General features: G+C 46.9%; 2 protein-coding genes across 4 annotated transcripts; one reads left to right on the top strand and one right to left on the bottom strand.

Annotated features, from left to right (window-relative positions):
- Positions 1-201: 201 nt before the first annotated feature.
- On the top strand, positions 202-4,736 carry ADO (2-aminoethanethiol dioxygenase). The gene has a single exon (XM_033130344.1). It carries the CDS (start codon positions 343-345, stop codon positions 1,153-1,155), a length of 813 nt encoding a protein of 270 aa, XP_032986235.1. The 5' UTR covers positions 202-342; the 3' UTR covers positions 1,156-4,736.
- A 1,463-nt stretch (positions 4,737-6,199) lies between these two features.
- On the bottom strand, positions 6,200-21,733 carry EGR2 (early growth response 2). Of its 3 annotated transcripts, XM_033130341.1 has the most exons (4): positions 21,628-21,733; positions 13,352-13,458; positions 10,673-10,781; positions 6,200-9,312 (listed from the first exon to the last, which is right to left on the bottom strand). In XM_033130341.1, the coding sequence occupies exons 2-4, from the start codon at positions 13,448-13,450 to the stop codon at positions 8,060-8,062; spliced, it is 1,461 nt and encodes a 486-aa protein (XP_032986232.1). In that variant the 5' UTR covers positions 13,451-13,458; positions 21,628-21,733; the 3' UTR covers positions 6,200-8,059. The 3 variants fall into 3 exon arrangements, with proteins under 3 accessions (XP_032986232.1, XP_032986234.1, XP_032986233.1); XM_033130343.1 differs by lacking the exons at positions 13,352-13,458; positions 21,628-21,733 and adding an exon at positions 12,690-12,802; XM_033130342.1 differs by lacking the exons at positions 13,352-13,458; positions 21,628-21,733 and adding an exon at positions 10,882-11,292.
- Positions 21,734-22,059: the final 326 nt, after the last annotated feature.

The following is a 22,059-nucleotide window of genomic DNA, read 5'->3' on the forward strand; positions in this document are numbered from 1 at the left end:
AGCGTCCGAACACCATCGTAGGTGCGGGCCGCATGAATGAAGTGTCCAACGTAAGGCAAAACCTGCCACGGTCCACACAGCCTGTACCTGCTCCCGGAGCGTAAGTGTGGAGTGTGGGCCGTGCGCGTGCGCGCTCGGAGGGGGCGTGTGACAAACGCGCCGGGCCGTTGTGGGCGCGTGGGTGCTGAGTTTGGCGGTAGCGGTGCGGCGCGCCCGACTGGCCGGTAGTTGCGGGGCCTCCCGCCTCGCCCGGGGCTGCGCGCAGCGGTGGCGGCCGCGGGAGACCGCAAGGGGCGGAGGAAAGGAGGGGGCCGGCCTCGGCATGCGGAGGAACGTCCGAGCATGCTCGGAGAGAACATGGCCTCCCTGATCCAACGGATCGCCCGCCAGGCGTGCCTCACCTTCCGGGGCAGCGGGGGCGGCCGCGGCGCTTCCGACCGCTGCGTGCTGCCAGACCCCGAGGCGCCGATGCCGCAGGGCTTCCCGGAGAACTTGAGCAAGCTGAAGAGTCTGCTGACCCAGGTCCGCGCCGAGGACCTGAACATCGTCCCGCGCAAGGCCACGCTGCAGCCGCTGCCGCCCAACCTGCCACCCGTTACCTACATGCACATATACGAGACGGATGGTTTTAGCCTTGGCGTGTTCCTGCTCAAGAGCGGCACATCCATCCCGCTGCACGACCACCCGGGCATGCACGGCATGCTCAAGGTGCTCTACGGCACCGTTCGCATCAGCTGCATGGACAAGCTGGAGGCGGGAGGCGGGCAACGGCCGCGAGCCCCACCGCCAGAGCAGCAGTTCGAGCCGCCGCTGCAGGCCCGGGAGCGGGACGCCGTGCGGCCCGGCGTGCTGCGCTCGCGGGCCGAGTACACCGAGGCCAGTGGCCCCTGTGTCCTCACGCCACACCGGGACAACCTGCACCAGATCGACGCTGTGGACGGGCCCGCCGCCTTCCTGGACATTCTGGCCCCGCCCTACGACCCCGACGACGGCCGGGACTGCCACTATTACCGGGTGCTGGAACCCGTCAGGGCCAAGGAGGCCTCCGGATCGACCTGTGACCTTCCCCGAGAGGTGTGGCTCCTGGAGACCCCGCAGGCCGATGACTTCTGGTGCGAGGGGGAGCCTTATCCAGGTCCTAAGGTCTTCCCTTGAAGCCGCAGGCGCCGGGGAGTGGTAGGCCAAAGACGTGCCCAACTCAGATCTGGGCCTGGCTGCCAGCGACCCACCACAAGGGCTCTCTCCCTACCCTCAGGCCTGGGCATTGGATCTACTAGAGTGGGTTGTAGCTGTTTCTTCGAGAGCCTTGGGAAGCGCAGGCGAATGGACTGCAGCCACCCGGCACGGTTATGGGGGCGGGATAGGCGGGGAGGCTAGGTTGTTTCCTGACTCTGTCACTGCCACCAGAGTTTTGATTTGAGAGGAGGGGATCTGGGGACTATCTGAAGCGCTTCCATCCTAAAGCCATAATGAAAATATTCGTCCCTCTGTTTCCCATCCTATACAAAGTACACTGAAAGGTTTTCTCACCCCCACCCACCCCGCCTTGGGTAAATAGGGTTTGTGCTGCACTTACATCCTTATGCCCTTTTATTCCTTATAGTTTTAACTTAATGACTGCATGATCCAGTGGTTTGAATTGTTTTTAGTTCAAGTCATTGGTAAAAACTAGATTTAAAGAGATGAGCTACTGTTTAAAGTGAGCTGTTCTGCCTGATTAATTTGTTGTAAAAATTAAATCATTTTTTCCAGAGTTAGGAGTTCATCCCCAAAACATAACTATGCATGTAGAGGACAAGATTTGTTTCCTTCCTCCCCTTGCCCAGTAACCACTTCTGGTTTACTTGGACAGCATCTACTAAGAAATTCACAGCTGCATATCTCAGTGACAAATAGTCACATAGAGCTTATTTCCCCCATGAGTCTCCAGATCTGTGAGTTGAGCAGATTTCTTTTTGCAGATTCACCTTTAATGCAAAAACTATATTATCCTCAAGTGACTTTTTCTGTCTTACTGTACTTTATGAGGTGATAGGGTAATTCTGTATTGTCTAACCAGAAGATTCAGAGGAGCTGAATCAGTATGCTTCCAAACAACTGAATGTAAAACACCCCAGCCAGCTGTTGAGTTCCATGACCCTATTTACTTCCAGTATTTTTCTGCAAAAGTAGAGAAAATGTTGATGACTGTTTCAGATTCTCTCTGCTCTGATACTCCAGAGGGCTGGTGGTTCCAGCTGTGTTGTTGGTGGCAGTGTTCTCAGAACCCTCCCTCAAACAGGAGAGAGCCAGTGCTTCATCTAGTGTGGTTTTCTATAGGAAGAAAGAGAAGGCACTGGTGATCAAGGCTAGAGAATTGAGAATTAACAATACTGCTGGCCATTTGAGGGCACCAAAACTTGGGACAAAACACTTCCCACTCCCGGCCTCTCCAAATAACAGTTGTGCTATCTATGACTAGTTTTATTTTTGTCCTTTTAATAGGCTGAACAGCTTGACCTTGTTTACAGAGGCATTGACACCATTTGCTTCAGGCCTTGGAGCACTATTGTTTTCCCCTTTTATTATTTATAAGATTCCTTTTTTCACAAACTTTTAATAAAAACAAACTAGAAATAAACACATTAAAATTTGCCCAGCTGTTGTCTAAGCCCTCTTGATTGACTTGCCCTTGTGGCAGTCGAGTTCTAGTATCTGTAATAAAGGGAGATTTGCTATTGGTGGAAAGTGTCAACCCTGTAGGGAAACGGTACGTGCCTTTGCCTCTGTGCACACTGGGTTTCAGAGGCCCAGAGTGAATATTTGTTCCCAATTTTTAAAATAGAATGAAAAAGCAAATTCTTGCTTTTTTTTCTTTTTACAAAAATGATGCTTATTCAACATGTAAATGCCACTATTTATAAAACCTGACAGGCATAATACCAAGCATTTACTTGCATTGATTTATTGTAGCTTCATGTTCTGGTGTGGTTTAATTTACCTTGGAGGCAGTTTAAAGCAGTCTTTCATGCCATTCAGTTTGAAAATGCGTTCTAGATATGCAAATGATTATTTTCTTAGGAAAGTGTTCACCAAATGGGTTTTCTATATAACACAGTCATGAATGTGTATGGTTATCAATAACATATCTATCTACCTGTTTTGAATTACTGTACCAAAAAGTTGATTAACTTATGAAGATTGTCAATGATTTGTATAACAACCTGGAGTACGTTAAACTAACCTATGAAAACTCTGGCAATCGGACAGAAATAAAGAAGGAATTGTTTTTCCACATTTCATTATGAAAAGTTTTAAAGTTCTCAAGTACAAGCAAGTTGAATGAAAGCAACTAAGGTGCTTTTCAAAAGAATAAGTGAAATTGTTGCAGGCCAAAAGAGCAATATAATATCTCGCTAGTTCAATGAGAATAGTGAAACTTTTGGTTCACTAGTAAATTCTGAATAATTTAATGGTGAATCTTGTTTTAGTGAGCCACTAAGGAAAGAATATTAACTACAAAGGTAAACATAGTACAGAAAACCTTACACTTTTCTGCATAAACTTAATCACGACCATGTGCTGCTATTGTGTTTCCTTATATTCCGGCAATAAAGACGGTGTTTTACTAACAACTGTGGGGAAAAGTTGTCTTCCCCTACAAAGGCTAATGAGCACAATGATACTAATCACTTAATTTTTCTGTTGAATAACAAATGCAATAATTCCCACTCATGGGTGAGAAGTTGTCTAAATACTTCTAAAGCTTTTTAATTCTCTGGTTATATCAAAGGCCACTTATATCAATGGAGAGTATTGTGTACCTACCAAAAATTCAGTTTTATGAGAATTGAATTTTTACTAAGCCTGATTTGCATGGATTGAGTTTATACCAATTGCTGTTTATTAATGAAAATGGTGGCTCTATTTTTAAAGTAATACATGTTTGTCAACAGGAGTGGGTCCTCTGACCTTTTAACATAGCCCTTAACTTCTCCCTAAATCCACAACTTTCATTCCTCCCTTTGCATTGTCCCCTTGTCCGGTGCCTCAGTCTTGGCATCTCAGGACTCTGTCATCACTCATCTGTTCCAAATGGTTTTGAATTTTGTGCTATGGCTCTACTGCTCAATGAAGAAGCAATATATCTTTAATTCAGGGCTCTGCCCAGTGCTATTCAACTCTAACCTGAGGGCAGTAACACTCATGTAACTCCTGGTCTGAATTCAGAACTTCTGGTTACAAACAAGCTGACCACTGACCACTTCAGTGCAATGCGGCATCTACTGTCAAAGAAATCATTTGTTATACCCCATAAAGATACTGAATCTTCAGGTCCAGGGATGTTTACATTTCTGGGTTAAAATCAGTGTACTTATGAAACATAAAGGCATGTTTGAAATTGTTTAGAGGTAAATCTTATTTGATTATTGCAAAATGGAGGAGGAAAATATTGTTATAATGATTGCATTTTAATTACTGTTAAAGGTTCACTCTATATTGTAAGATTTATGTTGTACTAAAAATTGATTGCCTTCTGCAGATTCTAAAATGCAGTAATAATATAAACTTAAAAGTTTTTTTCCTTGAAAGTGAGTTTTGAAACAGTCTGATTAAAAACACATCTGAAACTGTTTAATCATACTATTTTGCTACAACAAAAAATATCTTTTATTTTTTAATAATAAGAAAAATAAGCTAGTGCAAAAAAAACAAAAATACTTTTATCCACAATAGAAAGAATCTTTGGTCTTAAATATTTTCTTGTCTTTCCTTTTTCTGTAAAATTTGTTTAATTATTTGGACTGGAGGCATATTAGTCACTTGTGATGATGCTAACCATTCTTTCACACACACACACACACACAAAATTGTATTGGACTCACTACAGCCATTTTTAATATATATACCAATTTCATTAGCAATTAAAATATTGAAATTAGCCTGGTTTATGAATAATTGAAAACCTTAAGAGGTTTAATAGACCTGTTTTTAATGTGTACTAAACCACTTCAAATGCATTATGTTCTTTAAGGAATTTACTCTCCAGAAGTTTAATAAGAATTCCCAGTAGCAGCTGAAACATCAGTATTATTCAATAAAGCATACTGAATATAAGAAGGAGCAGACTTGGTTTTATATGCTTTATTTCTTGAGCAAAGTAAAAAATGAGACACCTGTGAAAAGTACCTGAATGTTTCAAGCGGAGAGTAAAATCTGATTAGAGATATACCTAACATATTGAGATCAAGAAGTAAAACCCAGAAAACCTTCAGAAAAACACCAAGACAGAAAAAACACCAAGGTGGGTTCCTTAGGAGTTATACCACTGTCAAGATGTAAGTGATTATGTAACCAATTTGACTATTTCATAAAATTTAATCTTACTCTCAAAACAACTTTTAAAAACTTTTTTAGTTGGTTGCTTCGTAAAAAATTGTTTACATTGTCTTGATTGAAAGTGCTCTGAAATTAAAATTTGGCAAGACAATTGTAGATCTTACAAAACTTAGGTGTACTATGTTTTAATATAATGAAATTTTGGTAGGAGGAAAGTATTCATTAAAAACAATTATCAAAATGTGGTATCGTTTTATATGTATTAAATGGGCCAAGCAAGAATAATATGCTGACAAACTAGGAAATACGAATCCAATGGAATAACACCAGTCGCTAGAACAATCTGAAGCTAAAGTTTAGAAACTCCTCTATCTTGTAGATATAGAAAGAGGTATTCTGCATCTTTGAAATTTGGACAGTAAGAAATAAAAGGGTTAATTACCTCCACAAATTAGATCTCAAACTCTAATTTGCTGGTTAAGGGCAAAAAGTAGTTTCCAGGAGTAGCTGTCCCTCTCTGCTAAAATACAGGCCATTAATTATCAGCCAGGACAAACAGGACAGGGTTTTCACATGGTGTAGTTAAATAGTGCAGGCTCCAACATGTTACACTTGTAAGGATCCAAAAGCATTGGGTGAACTTAAATATTCAGGCCCAATTTTAGAGTAAAGAAAACTTCACAGAGACACAGTCATTTGCTCTGTATGATAGGTAGGTAACTACTTTTTGAATTTGTATTTTTAAATCACTACCAAAGGTTCTCATAAAATGTACGTACTCTTGAAACCATTATCCAATACCGTAGAGAATTATATCTGCCTATTTCAGATCATCTTTCTGTGAGATTTTAAGGCTAGTATACACTGTCTTAATGTAATGAGCTGGGTATTTTGATGATCTCTAGACCTACCTATGGCAGATTAATGATCTTTCTGAATAGGGGCAATTGGGGAGAGAAGGCGGGAGAGAAATGAGTCCTGGGGTAATTCCTTTGGCAACCCATTAATGCTGTCATCAGCAGTGTTTGAATGCATTTTTGATCTGAAGAGGTGATAGCGCTTTTCAAAAAGTTTTCTGTGGTCATGAGACTAATCTTGGAACCTGAAAGTCATTTCCAGCTTGACCAAGCCACCACACTTTCCACAAAGCCACATCTCCATTAAGTTCCTGGCCCTGGTCAGGGTTCTAAAAGGAGCCGCAAATGTGTAGTCTCCGAGTGGGCACTTGTTTGTAAGTGTTTATTTTCCGGAGCCCACTCAGGAACGGAGAGTAGCTATAGGCTGTTACAGAGGACGGAACAATGAGTCAAAACAACGCCTCCCCATTTTTACACTAATGCCTGGGGGAAATCCCCGGAACACTACAGTTTGACTATCAATGGAGATTTCTTTGGGGTGAGAGGGTTAGTGCTGAGAGACTTAGCAAAGAAAACTTGGAGATCCTGGCTTGGTCAAAGCACTAAAAACCACTGGATGACTATTGAATTCCCACCCAGTAAACCTTTCAGAAATGATTTCTGCTGCAAAAGTATTGTTGGAAAGTTTATTTACACTACAGTCATAAACCATCAATTATCTGAACTTCAGTTAGTGGTTTTGTGTTAGAATAAATCATTTGTATTTCCACAACTATTAAGAGCTAATAACCAAACATGTCAGCTCCAGTAACATTATTTACATTCTTATCTGCAATTTGACTACAAAGATAACACTTAAGTCACAAAACAGAGCATACAAAAATATACTTTCTAAAAAAAATTCCAAATATTAATAGGCAGAAATATACAGCTATACTAAACCAAGGGAGTGATTTTTTTTTTTCCATAGTAAGGCAACCCATTTACATGCAGACCCTGTAACATTGTCTACATCACACAAGGCACCAAGGACACTTCCATCACAATTGCATGCATCCTAGTTTCAGAGAATATGTACATCCCCTTTTAAATAAGTTAACCTCTGACTCATGTCAAGAGATCATAAATGCTTTACTTTTTTTTTTCCCCAAAGGTTCAGAACTTAGAGAACAGTGCACATCAAAAATACACAAAATCTGAGTGGATATACACTGCAAAAATAGTCTTTACGTTTCTCAAACAACTCAAAAAAGGAGCAGATATTGTTACGTCCCTCCCATCACATTGCACTTCTGTTCTCTGAGTTTATAATACATATTGCTTAAAGGGTTGAGACGACTAGATAAGCTTTGATTCACTGTTCTAGGGCCACAGAATGCAGCATAAAGACCATGCTTCATTCACTATACAGTGTCCCCCAAATCAGCCCCAAGCCATAAAGTGCACATCAGTTTCACCTCTGTCTGCTGTCCCCACCTGAGGGGATCAGCGTCTCCCAACCTACTGTAGAAAAAGTCTCAGATCAACTCTGACATTCAAAGTCAAAAATGTGTAATTGGTCAAAGTAACGGGGTGGGGAGCAAAACCTAGTCAAACAACCCTTTAAAGCAGGGTCAGGACGCAGCCCTCTAGGCCAGGGACCCCCACCCAACCCCCTACCGAACCTCCCCATTACCCTGGGGTGACAGTCAACTCACCAGAGAATCTAAGGTGGGCTAACTTAGGAAGAACCTGCTTCTAAGTGTAAAGGGGGCAGTGCTGGGCTCCACCAAGACCCTATGCCCAATGGAGAGAGGGGCAGGAAAGGGTGGTAGTGTTTGTTGTGCAGCTCCAGTGGACATAGGGCCTCCTCAAGGAGCTGGTGTGTCAGCCTTAGTCTCATCTCAAGGTGTCCGGGTCCTAGAAGAGCAAGGGGCCAGGGACCCTCCACCAATAGTGCTGCTGTTGCTGCTGCACAAGGGCACCCCAGCCTGCGTGCCCCCCGTGCACGAGGCCGTAGAGGCTGCTGGCACAGATGAGGAAGGGGCACTGCTTTTGCGCTCCTTCTGTCTCAGGTGGATCTTGGTGTGGCGCTTCCTCTCATCACTCCGGGCAAACTTGCGGCCGCAGTAGTCACAGGCAAAGGGCTTCTCACCAGTGTGGGTGCGGATGTGGGTAGTGAGGTGGTCACTACGGCTGAAGTTGCGCATGCAAATCCGACACTGGAAGGGCTTGTGCCCCGTGTGGATTCGGATGTGCCGTGTCAGCTCGTCAGAGCGAGAAAAGCGCCTGTCACAGCCTTCTGCTGGGCACGGGTAGGGCCTCTCATGCACAGGCGTCTTGCTAGGCCTGTTGGGGTACTTGCGAGGCCTCAGGATGGGCCGCAGCGGCAGGTGGTGGGGGTTATAAGCAGCAGCAGCTGCTGCTACTGAGCTGCTGCCAGGCAGCCGGGGTCCCTCGCTGCCTCCACTGGCCCCTGGCCCTGTGGCTCCAGCACTAGGGCCCCCCAGAGTAAAGTTGCGGATAGTGGAGAGTGGAGTGAGTGGAGGGGGCACTCGCAGGGAGTCTAGGGGGCAGGGGAAGGGCTTGCGGTCGGGGCCAGCTGTACCATGTAGGTCTCTCTGGCACTGTGATGGGAAAAATCCAGGATAGTCTGGTATCATGGGGAAGAGACCTGGGTCCGTTGCTGGCTTGGGGGACGGGTAGGAAGGAGGTGGTGGGTAGGCCAGAGAGGAGGAGGTGGAAGTGGTGGCTGCCGACAGGAAGGCTGAGGGGTCCTGGTAGAGGTCTCCTGCACAGCCAGAATAAGGAGGAGGTGGCGGCGGTGGAGAGTAGAGGTGGTCCAGGTCAGGCTGGGTCTGGGACATGGTGCACACACCCAGCGGTCCTGTGGCCAGTGGGTTGGGGGAGGCAGAGGTGACGCTGGATGAGGCTGTGGTCGAAGCTGGGGAAGTGACCCCTTGCAGGATGCCTGCACTCACAATATTGATGATGCCTTCTGGGTAGCAGCTGGCACCAGCGTATTGAGGGTCAATGGAGAACTTGCCCATGTAAGTGAAGGTCTGGTTTCGGGGTGCAGAGACAGGAGCAAAGCTGCTGGGATATGGGAGATCCAAGGACCTCTTCTCTCCAGTCATGTCAATGTTGATCATGCCATCTGAGGAGGGAGAAGGAAGAATGGATGTGGAGCAATGTGAAGGCAGCCAAGAATCCCTTCTCACCATTTCTCACATGGGTCCACTCCCAAGGCCCACGATGCTAGCACTTTAGGGCTAGGGCAGAGTCCAACTGGTGGAGAAATCACTTCCCAGAGACAGTAAGAAGAGGCTAGCCCAAGATCCTACTGTGGCAGCCAGCACAGTCTGGGATTCAACCTACCTCCAGGAAAGCAGGATGAGCTACTCCCAACCCCCCCCACACACAGCCATCTGTGACTCTAGTCCCCAATAAAAACACCCAATAATAGCAACAACATTAAAAATTCCCGAATCTACCCGAAACTTTTCTCCCTCTCCTTTGCCTGGGGGTCCCATGGCTGGGGCGACTGATCCCAGCCAGTGCCACAAAGGTGCCAGGCCCTAGAGGGAAGCCCAAGGAAGGGGTCTGAGATATCGGCTGTTCCCCATCTCTGGTGCCTTGCCTCCCTCCCTTTTTCGCTGCGCTTCTGCTGATGGCTGCTTGAGGGAATCCGGCGCTGCGCGGAGGTGTAAGGAGTTTATAGTAGGTTTCCTTTCCCTCCCAACCTTCTCAGCTTTGCCCCATACCCGCGCGTCCCCATCCCAGCCCAAGGCCATTGGCAGGGCTTCGAGGAAGGCGCTGGGGCCGCGGGAAATCACTTTCCACTTCATCGCCAAGAAAACCAGCGGCACTGGTGCCCCCGCGGGCTTCCCTCCGCATCCAACAAGCCGCTTCCCGCCGCGGCCCGCCCTCCTCCTCCTCCTTCTCCTCCTACTCCGCGCCTCGATAACCCCCTCAACTTCGCGGAGGGCGCACAGGTGGGGGCGCTCCTTCAGGCTGCACTGGTTGCGCGTTCGAGACTTTCTCCGGGTCTACTCTGCCTGAGAGGGGGCTGGGGACGCTTTCCTTTGGAGCTTCACCGCCGTTCGGCTCTCCAGACGCGCAGCTCTCCTCCAGAGCCCCGAACTTTCCCGTCACTTTGCCCTTACCCCAGGAGAGGGGAGACCGGGGTACCGCCGGCTGAAGGGTTCGCACAAGCCCCGAAGCCTGTTGGTACACCTCTTCTACTTTCATCCCCGCGCTCGTCAGAGGCTGGGCACGCGCGGCGCACGCACGCCGGCTCGCTAGCGACCTGGTGCATCTGCCCGCGCGCCCAGCTCGAGTGTCCGGGTCCCAGCTCCCGCGGTCTCCTCCTGCACCCGATTCCCGTCTCCAAAGCCAGCCAACACCATCCATCTCGCGCCCCAACCCTCTCCTCCAAGTCTTGCACACGCACCATACCCCACCCACAACCGCGGAGCGGCGTTGGTCCCTGCCAGCGAAGGGAGCGCGCAGCTTACCTCCGGCCACTCCATTCATCTGGTCAAAGGGGCCTCCCAGTTCGGCATTGGGGAAGATGGTCACCGACGTGGCGGCGAAGTCCTCCACCGGGTAGATGTTGTCAGACAGCTGGTGCACAAAACCACTGAGAGTTACTGGGATTTTGTCTACGGCCTTGGCGGTCATCATTTGCTCCTCGCACAACCTGGAGACCCAACTCCCTCGCTACCTGGAGTGTCAGAGAAGCCGTTTTGGAGAGGGATTGGACTGAGCCTAGGTTGGTATCTCCTTTTGCCCTCCACACTTAAAAACCACCAAAAAAAATAAGAAATAAAAAAATCCAACAGAAATAAAACTAGCAAACAAGTTGCTATATTTTTAAGAAAGAAAAAAAATGGCTATTTGCCACTGACTCTCTCCTGTGTTCCGGCTGGGAAGCCAGGAGTTGCTGGTGTAGTGTTATTATAACAGTCAGTGTGTCCCCTCGCCGAGCTATTAATCAATTGCTGCTCTCTCGGTTAGACGGAAAGTGTTGCTCTAAGTATTTATGGACAGGTCCTCAATGCCCGTGACGTCGCTGCCCATATATGGATTAAGGAACAGGGCTGGGCCAGGCGGCTTTTGCCGTCACATGGCCGATTTGCATACGGGCTCGGCTGCGCGGGCTTCGCGGGGCTCGCGATCCCTGCTCGCAACCTGCAGGAATCCGCGGGGATCTGGGGCGCGCGGCCCGAGCCACAGCTTGGGTCCAGGGCGCATGGTGCGGCGGGAAGGGGGAGAACCGCGGGTCCGGCTCAGGCCACTACGTAGAGGCAGCCGGTTGCGGCTGTTACGCTGCCTCCCGGGGCGGGGAGGAATTCCGGTTCTCCCGGACTTTCCAAAAAAGGCGAAGATCCGGTGCCGGCGGCTCCGCCTCCCCAGCCCTTGTTTGGGAGCCATTCCGGAAAATTAAACTTCGGAAAGAAACCGAGCGGAGCCGAGACACTACAGTCAAACCCCTACTCACTTTCTTGGCAGCTCAAAACCGCAACCAAAAGAAGGCAGCAAAGAGAAAAAAAAAAAAAGCTGCATGCATTCACGGAAGCTGACTGCTTTTTTCTGAATTACTTGGTGGAAAGAAGTAGCTGATGATAAGAGTGAATGCGGTATTGCTTTTTTGGAAAGTCTGTTCTATTTATACAGGAGCGAAAACGGAACAGATTTGGGGTTGTTTGTTTGTTTAAGTATTCTGGGCACCCAGGGGCTAAGGGGTAGACCCTAGGAGAAGCAGAATAACTGCGAGAGCTTCAAGAGAAATCCTCAGCCGGAGACACCCCCCTTCCTCTGCCCGCGCGCTCCCCGCCCCCCTTCAGCTGCCGAGCGAAGCGGGCGCCCTTCCCGGCGTGTCTGGGCGGTCGACTGTGTGGGGGCGTCCAGATGGAGTCTTGGACACTCACTCTGCCCCGCCACACACACACACACACACACACACACACACACACACACACACACACACGCTCCACTTCCGCTACACACACTCCCGTCCCCGCTGCCTACTTCACACACCCACTTGCACACCTTACGCTACACACACCTCTCCGTTGACTGCGAGCCCTTGCGCCCGCCTCACCAACAGTGCCCTGCCAGCAGAGCGGGAGCCGGGGCTTGCTGGACAGAGTGCTCTTCAAAGACACCCATCTTCACTTTACTGCCTGTTCCAAGCGACCGCCACGGCAGCGACCCCAGAGAGCCTACATTCAGGTGTTGTACCCTGTCCGCACCCGAGCCCTACTCCATAACACAAATATTAGAAGAAATATTCTTCCTTTCCCTCGCCAAGAGCCACCTTGATGAGCTCAGAGAGGTCCTGAATGACCGCAAATAACGTCGCTAATGCCAGTTTGGAGCTACCATCACCCCACACGCGTTTCCCTTTGCGAGTTAAAACACTGATCCCAATGTAAACCTTTCTGTTTAGTTCCCAAAACAATTTTTTTTAAACTTTTCAGAGGTCCAGATAACGACGGGTTTCTGGCTCGCTGAACGCACCGCTCCTACCTGCCGGCGCGCCCTGGCCCGCACCGGGAGGGCTCCCGGCGTGGCCCGGGCCCCGCGGGAAGCTTGTCCCAAGTGCTCAAGCCTGGCGCGCCGCTGCCTGCTTGGCCCCTTCCCGCGCCAATGCAGCCAAGGCCTGGCGTGGAGTGCGGGGGCAGCCTCTAGGTCCGGGTCCGGCCCTTTCCCGCCCCCGGTCGGGGACTGCACCAGCTTCTTGGGGTCCCGGCGGGCGAGAGCCACGGCGCCACGCCGTGGAGGTAGCGCGGCGCTGCAGGCGGCTCTCGGGCCGTTCACCTGCCCCGGCCGCAGGGAGCCTGCTCCCTCCTGGCCCCGCGCGCGGAGGTCAGGGTCCCGAGGCGGCCGGGGGCTGCCTGGAGCGCCCTCTGCTCCTCCACCCGAGCGCCGTTTCTCCCCCTGCCCGCCGTGATATCTGTCCTCCGGAGACCGGCCATATTCCTGACTTCAAACGCCCATAGAAATTTTGGGAAAGTTTCTCGCTCGCGCTGCGCGCTCTTTTCCAATTGGAGATAAAAATAAAAAGGAAACGGAAGGAAATCGCAGTAAGGTGAGCACCCTTCTAGGTACCCCACCCTCGGCAAAAACGTGCAAAGTCCCGTTTCTAAAAAAAAAAAAGAGAAATGATGGAAATAAAACAGCGTTCTTACCACGTGCGTCAGCCCGCTCCGCCTGCGGTCCGGCGGGTCTCGCGGCCCCCGCGCTGACCACCGGCAAGACGATGCCTCGGAGGGGATCCCGACTCGCATCTCCAGCCCTGAGTCCGAAAAAAAGAGCGCGGGAAGACCGAGTTATGCAAATGTAGGTCGTGGCAGTGGGGCTCGGGTTACGGCCCCCGCCAGCCTCCGAGGTGAGGCACCCACCCGCGGCAAGCGCGGGCGCGGCGACTGCTAGCGCTTCGTTCCTCTTCATGCACGTGGGCGGGCAGGCAGGCGAGTCGCAGGGGCCGCCCCGCGGCGGGCGCTGCTACCAACCCTGCCGGCCGCCACAGCGCGCTGTCCTGAGAGGGAGCTCCTGGACGCCCCGCATGCAGGGGCGAGCAGGGCGCACAGGGCAGGACGCAGGCTGGGACGACCGGGGCGAGGGGCAGCCGCGCGTCTTCTACTGCTACCCTTCCCGAAGGAGGAGCCTGAGTGGGGGTCAGATGGGGGAAGAATCCCCACCGAGGACAGGCTGACTTGCCTGTTTCGTCTGAAAAGCAAGTTGGAGTAAATGGGAGTGCCTGACCCTCTGGAATTATTTGGAGCTTTCCAACAACTCACACACCTCCCCTAAGAGATGCGCCTGGTCAAGCCCACCTTATGCCGGGGTGGGTTGGGTGCAGGGGCAACTAACAGCCTCAGGGAGGCTATGCGGGATCCCAGGAGGGTGCCTGGGGCCAGTCCTGGGAGGCCTGCCCCAATCTCCGCTGGAAACGGGTCAGTAAAGACTTCCTGTTGCCTCCTCCTCCTCCTTCTTTCTTCTCCTTCTCCTCCTACTCCTCCTCCCCCTCTCCTGCTCCTTTTCCTTCTTCTTCTTCCTCTTTTAAGAGTGTAATGGAACAAGGTATAGGCACACTCATTTCAAGCCAGCCACCCTGTGGGTAGGTAATAAGTTCAGAAAGCTAAAGTGACTTGCTTAAAGTCACAGGGCTGATTAGTGGCAGTGTCCAAACTCGCAACCAGGTCTTCTGAATACAAGTACAGAGCTCTGGTCGCTACATCTTTCTCTTAAATGAGAAAGATCTTGAAATGGAACAGTTCTTTGAGGATTGGGAGCCTGGCTCACCCCACTAGGGTAGAAACAGGTCACCTTCACCAACTTCATCTCTTTTCTTTGGCATTTCTGAGGAGAGGAAAGCTGAGGTCAGGGCTTTCTAAGGGCAAGGGACTCACACACACACACACAGTGGGAAGGGAGAATTAGAATTTTGGGGCTCTCCAGACCTACCTTATGGATGGGGTGACCAGGTTGGCACAAAGCCAGCATACTAATACGACCTGTAATAAGAGAAGCCAACCCCACAGTATCCTTCCTGAAGTGAAGGAGAAGTGATCAAAGAAATAGAGACAGATAAAAACTCCAAAGGTGTTTACAAAGTAAGATACCCTTACTGTGCTGGGGAGGGGTTTGGGAGAGGGAGGGGGATGTGGTAGTTGAATACAGAGATGTACCATGGTCTCTACTTTCAGGCACTTGAACTTATTCTGATCAAAAACGGAACAAATAAATGCCTTTCTTTAAAATAGAGTTGTCAAAATGCCCAAATAAATGGGGGCACTCCAAGATGTATCAGGGTGGTTAAAAGAATAGCTCATTGATGCCAGATTCTGATTTGCTTTGTCCTGATTCCAGCCAAGAAAGCAAAAGAGGAAAGAAGCAGAAGAGCCTGGTCGTAGGCAGGCTTGCCCCTGCGCGTAGGGGATTAAATGGGGGCGAGGTCCTCGCTGGCCCTCAGAGTCCCTTTTCTGAGTGGTTTTCAGTTTTTTTTCTCCCACCACAGGGACTGAGAATCACAATCAGCCATGAGGCATGTACAAATAATTTGTTAATATTATTAAGAAACATTTTGAACATCATTATAGACTATTCCTATTGTAATGTCATTTTCACCTACTTCTATTCTAATGCTGCTACTGGAGTGGGAAACAAAGGAGTGTCAGAATTTCCTTAACTGTGGACACGTACATGAGGGTGTGGATCCCGTACTCGAATGACATAGGACATATGCAGCTCAGTAAGAATCAGCCTAATTGCCAACCATGCCATAAGCAAAGCCTTTCTTAAAGGCGCTCCTGTGTGCTGAGAAAAATGATCAATGGTTCCCTATATTCAGCATCTCACTACGAACCTGGTAATCCCAGAGGCTATAAACCAAGCCCAAATTATGCCAATCAAAGTTGTTGTGAAGCCTGAAAGAAGCATTGCTTAACACCAGGCGAACGAGCAACCAGTCATGTTTCATTGGCACAGATAATCTGGAAGGGAGGAAATAAGACCCCCACGATCTTATTTTGTAGCAGCAGCAGCATGGGCCTAAGCAAAGAATGCCTTGGTTCCCTTTAGGGTGAACTATCATTTAGTCAATAGATACTTCTTGAGCATCTACTATGTGTCAAGCACTGCGCCAAACCCTGGGCATTCAGTGGCGCCTAAAACAAGGCCTGGTTCCTGTCCCCATGGAGTGTGTAGTCAGTGACACAAATACACAATTGCAAACAATGGCAATGTTTGATCCCAGTGAAGGAAAAAGACAAAGGGCCCAGTCGAGTCTAGGGAATTGAGGAAGACTTCTCTAAGCAGACAGAAATCTGAAGGATGTACAAGGATTGGGGGCAAGTCAGTGGATAGGACATTCCAGGGAGAAAGAGCAGGTGTGGAAAGGCCCCAAAGTGGGAGGACGAAAAGTGCATTCCTTGAATAAAGAAAGTGCAGTGTGGGTGGAAACCTCCAGGCCGCCTGCCATGCCTAGTGCACTGGGGCTGAGGGTAGCAGTATAGGCAGCCTCCTTGGTAGCATTGCCCCGACCCACCTCCCAAGAGATTTCAACCTCTACGACTCTCCTTTTTCTCTGTCATTATCTTTTCTGGCTAATGACAATGGCATTATAATTTTTACATTTAAGGTTTTTTTTGTTTTGTTTTGTTTTGTGTTTACCACTCAGCTTCTGAGAACACTCCAACAAGATTTCAGCAAGAAGAGAACATACACAAATATGCTTATTGACATCAGCATTGTGTTTCAGTGACAGTCTTAATGAAATAACATTCCTTAGTTGTCTATTTCTCAATAAGGAAACAACAATGTGAATTTTGTCCCGTTTAAAATGAATAGAGAAACACAGCTGTCTAGTAGAAACTTATCATGTCAACCCTACAGATCACTTTACCATTGCTGACAAAAAATAAAAGGTAAATCATTGCGTCATTTTCCACTATTGTTTAAGACAAGGTACGTATCAACCTGGTGTCCGTAAGTGATAATCTGTCAGGCTGGTCATAAAGGTTTGCAGCAAAATATCCATTGCAAATCACACTTTTCTGTGCCTTTAAATTTTAAATCTTTCAAGTCATACATTTAACTTATGAAAAATGAAGTTCACCATAACTAGGGAATTCTTGGATTTTTTTTAATGCACATATCACTAGCCTGCTTACACTACCAGGTTTCAGGAAGTCATTTTTCTTTTTCCAAATAATATCAGACATCCTATAGAAGCTTTGTTTTTTATTTAGAAAAGGATGGGGACAGTCAGTGTATCCAGTCGTCAGAGCAGCAATTAAAGAAAAAAGAAAAAAAATCATATATTTCGTATTTCAACCAAATAATCTTGATAAGAATAGTCACCATTTTTGTGATTAAGGTTATGAGCTCTGGAGGCCCATATGGCCTGGGGTTCAAATCCTAATTCTGACACTACCTAGCTGTGTATTCTTAAACAAGTTATAAAGCTTCTCTGTGTATCTATAAAGTGTGCAAACTGACTATACATATCTCATAGGGTGTAATGAGGATTAAATATAGTGACATGTAAAGCACCCAGCATACTATTTGGTACATAGTGAGTATTCACTAACTGTTAGCTATTAAATTGTCACTATTATTGAATACCCACTTTGAAGACCAACATTATACTGTTTTTCTGGGTTCAATGTTTTATACCTGAAAACCACCTTGAAAAATGGGGCCGTTAATTCCTATTTTGCAGATGAGGGAACTGAGGCTCAGAAAAGATACAGAGCTTACCCAAATTCACACAACTAGAAAGTTGCAGGGCCAGACTATGAACTTTTATTCTCTCAACTGCCAAAGCCCACATCTTTCAAGTGCATCATGTGATGCAGAGCAACCTAGAGCAGATAAAAGCAAAAGAGTAGCTGTACTTCAAATATTAATATGTGAAGTATTCATAATATTTATTCCCTAATTCTGAGTTTCAGCTTCCAAGAATAATGATTATAGTACTACTGGGGAGGCTCAGGTTTAGATTGTAAGAAGAAAAGGTAATCCCGAAAACAGTGGTTATTTGCATGTAATTTATAACAGGCTATACCCTTGTGGAAAATGTCATTTAAACTTTGAAAGCCAAGCTGCACAATAATAATAATAATCTAATTGACATAACACCTTATTTTCCCAGAAAGATCAAAATGCATAACGATAATACTGTTGTTTTTCTAAAGAGGTTTGAAAATGTGGAATAGAAATTGAAAATTTAGGAAGAATGGGTTAGTGAGTGGCCTGCAAAATCTGGAGACAGTGCTCTATAAGAGACTTTTTTTAGCCTTAGCATAACCCATTTAGGGGACTTGCCTTGTGTTAATACTATTGTCTCACATAGTCTCTGTGCCAGTATTTTTTTCAACTCCGTTATACATTCCCTCAATGCAGGGACCTAGAAGTATGATTCCTGTCTGTAGTCCCGCAAGCAGAGTTCTGGATAGGAACTCAATATACATCTGCCCAGCAGCGAGACAGAATAAGGCCTGGCCCATCTGAGATTTTCATATGCTAGCTTGTCAGAGAACTCCTAATTAATTAGTTCTACCCAGACCACAGCATGTTATGTCTAATGATTTCTCCAGGAGATGCTGGATTTCAGAGCAAGGTCATGGACCCCAGAAAACATCCTCTGAATGACTTGTCTTAAGATAGGCCCTTTTTTGGAGATTTTAATCATGAAATTCTGAGCTGCCACCCTCTTCTCTTAGCATAGCCAATGCCACTGAGGTCGTGGCAGCCAGCAGTGAGATCTACTACAGAGATACCGTGTTTCCCGAAAATAAGACCTAGCTGGACAATCAGTTCTAATGCGTCTTTTGGAGCAAAAATTAATATAAGACCCCATCTTATTTTACCATATATAAGACCTGGTCTTTAATATAATATAATATAATATAATACCTGGTATAATATAATTAATATAATATAATACCAGGTCTTATAAGACCTGGTCTTATTTTATATAAGACCCAGTCTTTATAATATAATATAATATAATATAATATAATATAATATAATATAGTATAGTATAGCATAGCATAGCATAATATAATATAATATGATATGATATAATATAATACTGCATTAGGGCTGATTGTCTGGCTAGGTCTTATTTTTGGGGAAACATGGTGTCTGTCTACCTAGAAGCCCTATTTGGGCCACCTCTCCCTCCTTATTGACTTTTCCTCCAGCATACTACTAGTCACAGATACAGGGCAATGCAAGCAGCTGAGTAATGGAAAGGACTCAGGGCAAGGAGCCCCAAGACCCCCTTTTCAGTTCTTTCTCTGTTACTGATTGAGGATATTATCTTGGGCTGGCAGTTGATTCTGGGAGGAACCAGCTGTGCTTTTTACACTCACATCACTCAAGTCTTTGGTGGCAGGCTTTGGACACAGGCTATTCTTTCCCCATGTGTGACGATAGTTCTTAACTATATGCCACAAAGATATAGAGACATCATGTCCCCTCATGCCTGCCCAGAATTTTAGATGGCAGCCGAAAAGGCCACAATGTTTAGAAAGAGAGTTTAAGTCTTCACTATTTTGAATGAGAGAGATGGTCAGGGCAGAGGGGAAAAATTGGGTAGAAGGAAAATGCCAGAACCCAGTGCTGGGTGCAGCCTTTGTAGTGGGAAAAGCACTAGATCAGAAATCAGGGTCAATGGTGTCTCCCCTAATAATAATTTTTAATAATAATCATGTCTGATATTTATTGAGCATTTAAGAGCACTAAGCACTCTGCTGACTATGTTGCCTTATCTCTTAGTCTACCAAGTACCCAATGAAACAGATTTCATTAGTTTTTACACTTTACAGATGAGGAAACAGAATCACCAAAGCCCAAGTCACAGAGCTAATTAAGTGGAAGTGCCAAGATGTGAACCTAAGCCGTCTGACTTCATTGCTTGTGCTTTCAGTATCTACCCAAGCCTGTGTAACTAGATAAGCCACTTCACCTCTTTGAGCTTCAGTTTCTTCATCTTTATGATGGGGCTGGATATGTCTGCCTTTGGCCAGAGTATTGTGGTGAATCAAAAGAAAAGGATTGAGAACATGGTCTGAAAAGCATGACACACACTGCAAATCTTATTGTCTCTCAGAGCAATTGTTTGGGTTACTGGACCTTCAGCAACAGCAGTGAATTTAGATTGGGATAGGATAGGAGGCGACGTTTATGATTCCAGGAGAGGGACAAGGCATCAACAATTGAACTGAATGTCTAATCTGTTTGCTTGCTGACCAATCCTAAGGTCCTTCAAAATGGTCTCTTTCCCCCACCTCACACCAGAGGGTGGTCCAGGTCAGTGTACTCCTTTTCATCTGGTGATGGGTTTGGGGCAGGTGTACTCCAGAGGCTTGGGGCCTTTAGAACAAGCCCTTGCTGGTCTGCTTCTCCTGATGCTAATAACAGGCCTAGACACATGGTCGCACTCCTTCTTGGATCCTCATAATTAACTAGAATGCGTGTTTCTGCTCAAGGGCTATTGCGCCTGAGAGAATATTGTGGTTACAATGCAATCACCACTATGTAACAGAACAATTTCAATCAATGGCCTTGTAAGCACACAATCAGAGCCCTCCTCAGAGACCTGGCAACTCCCACCCTTTTAGAATTTGAAAGTTTGCTTTTTAAAAACATTATTATTTAGGCAACAGCCTGTAGAAACTTCAAAAAAGAGGAAAACTAGAACAATTTATATCCTTTCTTCTCTCTGACTGGATTTTATGAAACAAGAGACACCAAAGACATGACCAAAATGACCATTTTAGGCCCTTCATCATCTGTTACTCAGAAATCTTAGGGATGGAAGTTGCCTTCACAAGACACGTTTTCCCTTGCCTTTCCTGTATTTCAGGCTTTTCATCACAAAGCTCTCTATATAATGGCAACTTGAGTGGAACGTTACCTAAAAAATGAAAAACAGTATCTAGAAGCCCATTGTGTATATATATTAGGTAAAAGTGTATGGCTCCAGTTAAACGAAAGTAGGCTTGACTCCCTCAACTCCATGCAAATTCCCTGGGGTCTGGAAGCCACTGCTATAATTTATGGAGCAAGCTCATAGCATGCTGTGGCTTTAGCTGGGGCTGTGGCTGGGGCTGGGGCTGCCTAGGTAGCCGAACCAGAGAGCAAGTGAATACATAGGGATGGGCCTGCCTGCCTCACTTCCAAATGCCAGGACAAGCTCATGATATTCTGTTAATCCATTTAGATAATATTTATTAAGTACCTACTATATACCAGGTACTGTGTTGGGATGCACCAGGGAGCAAAACTCCCTGTCTTCATGTAGCTTACAGCCTGGAAATTCTTGTGAATTTAATTCCAAGAACCACAAACAGGGAAACTCAGTGTAGTATCTCCCCTTGTCCTCGGCCAGAATCACTTTTAAGCCACCCCCGCTGAGGTACGCATCTCTCCTCAGGTCATTATAGAGGCAATGCCAAGCTTGCTTTAGTAACACATTCTGGTGTTTAATACTCTTGCAAGACATTCTTCAGAGAGAGAAAACACCCCTTTTTTATGTATATTATTGATTTTTGTTTTTTGGGTTTTTTTTTTTTTTTCCCCTCAAAACACATGAAAGAAGTTAGTCATGATGTTCTGAGTAAGAACCAGTCCCAGGCTGGAATATACCCTCAACTTTTTCTGTTTAATGCGGAAAAATCTCAGTTCCTGCAGCCTGACCTTAGAATTCTTACCTTTTGCTCCTTTCACCATCCATGTCCGCTCTTTGAGAAACTTCCTAATTCCTCACATTTCCACAGTGCTGGTAAAGCCTAATAAGACAGTTTTATGTTGCACTGAATCCCTTTCCAAGTCCCTTTTACACACATTACTTCTTTTGGGACTTAAAACCCCGTGATGCTGGCAAGGCCACATTCACCTTTCCCACTGCCCGCAGAAGCCAAGTGAGACCCAGAGAGGCCAAGTAACTTACCTAAGTTCACATGGCTAGCAAGGAGGCAAAGCTGGCATTCCTAGCCAAGTCGCCCAAGTGCTGATGTTGAGAGCTCTGTCTTTTCTAATGTGAGCCTCAACTACTGGTTGGGATGGCCCAGGCATGTGAATGCTTGTGAAATCCCTAAGACACTTTGATGGCTGATGGCCAGTTAACATGTAGGTCATGCATTTTCTTCCCCCGGTGTGTGCTGACCCTGTTCTGTACCCGCATGGTTTTACCCCAGTGGATAAAGACTGGTAGCAGAAAGTTAAACGACAACAACCAACCAGCCAGATCCCAGCCTTCCAGGTCATCGACACCAATTTTGGGCCACCAGTCCCAGGTACGTGCCTTAGAGTCCTCATCTGTCCCATTTCTGTGAGGTTGGCACTGACTCACTGATTACCATTTTCCGGGTTATCAGCCTCT

This window comes from Rhinolophus ferrumequinum, chromosome 16, assembly GCF_004115265.2.
Source record: "Rhinolophus ferrumequinum isolate MPI-CBG mRhiFer1 chromosome 16, mRhiFer1_v1.p, whole genome shotgun sequence".
Lineage (NCBI taxonomy): Eukaryota > Metazoa > Chordata > Mammalia > Chiroptera > Rhinolophidae > Rhinolophus > Rhinolophus ferrumequinum.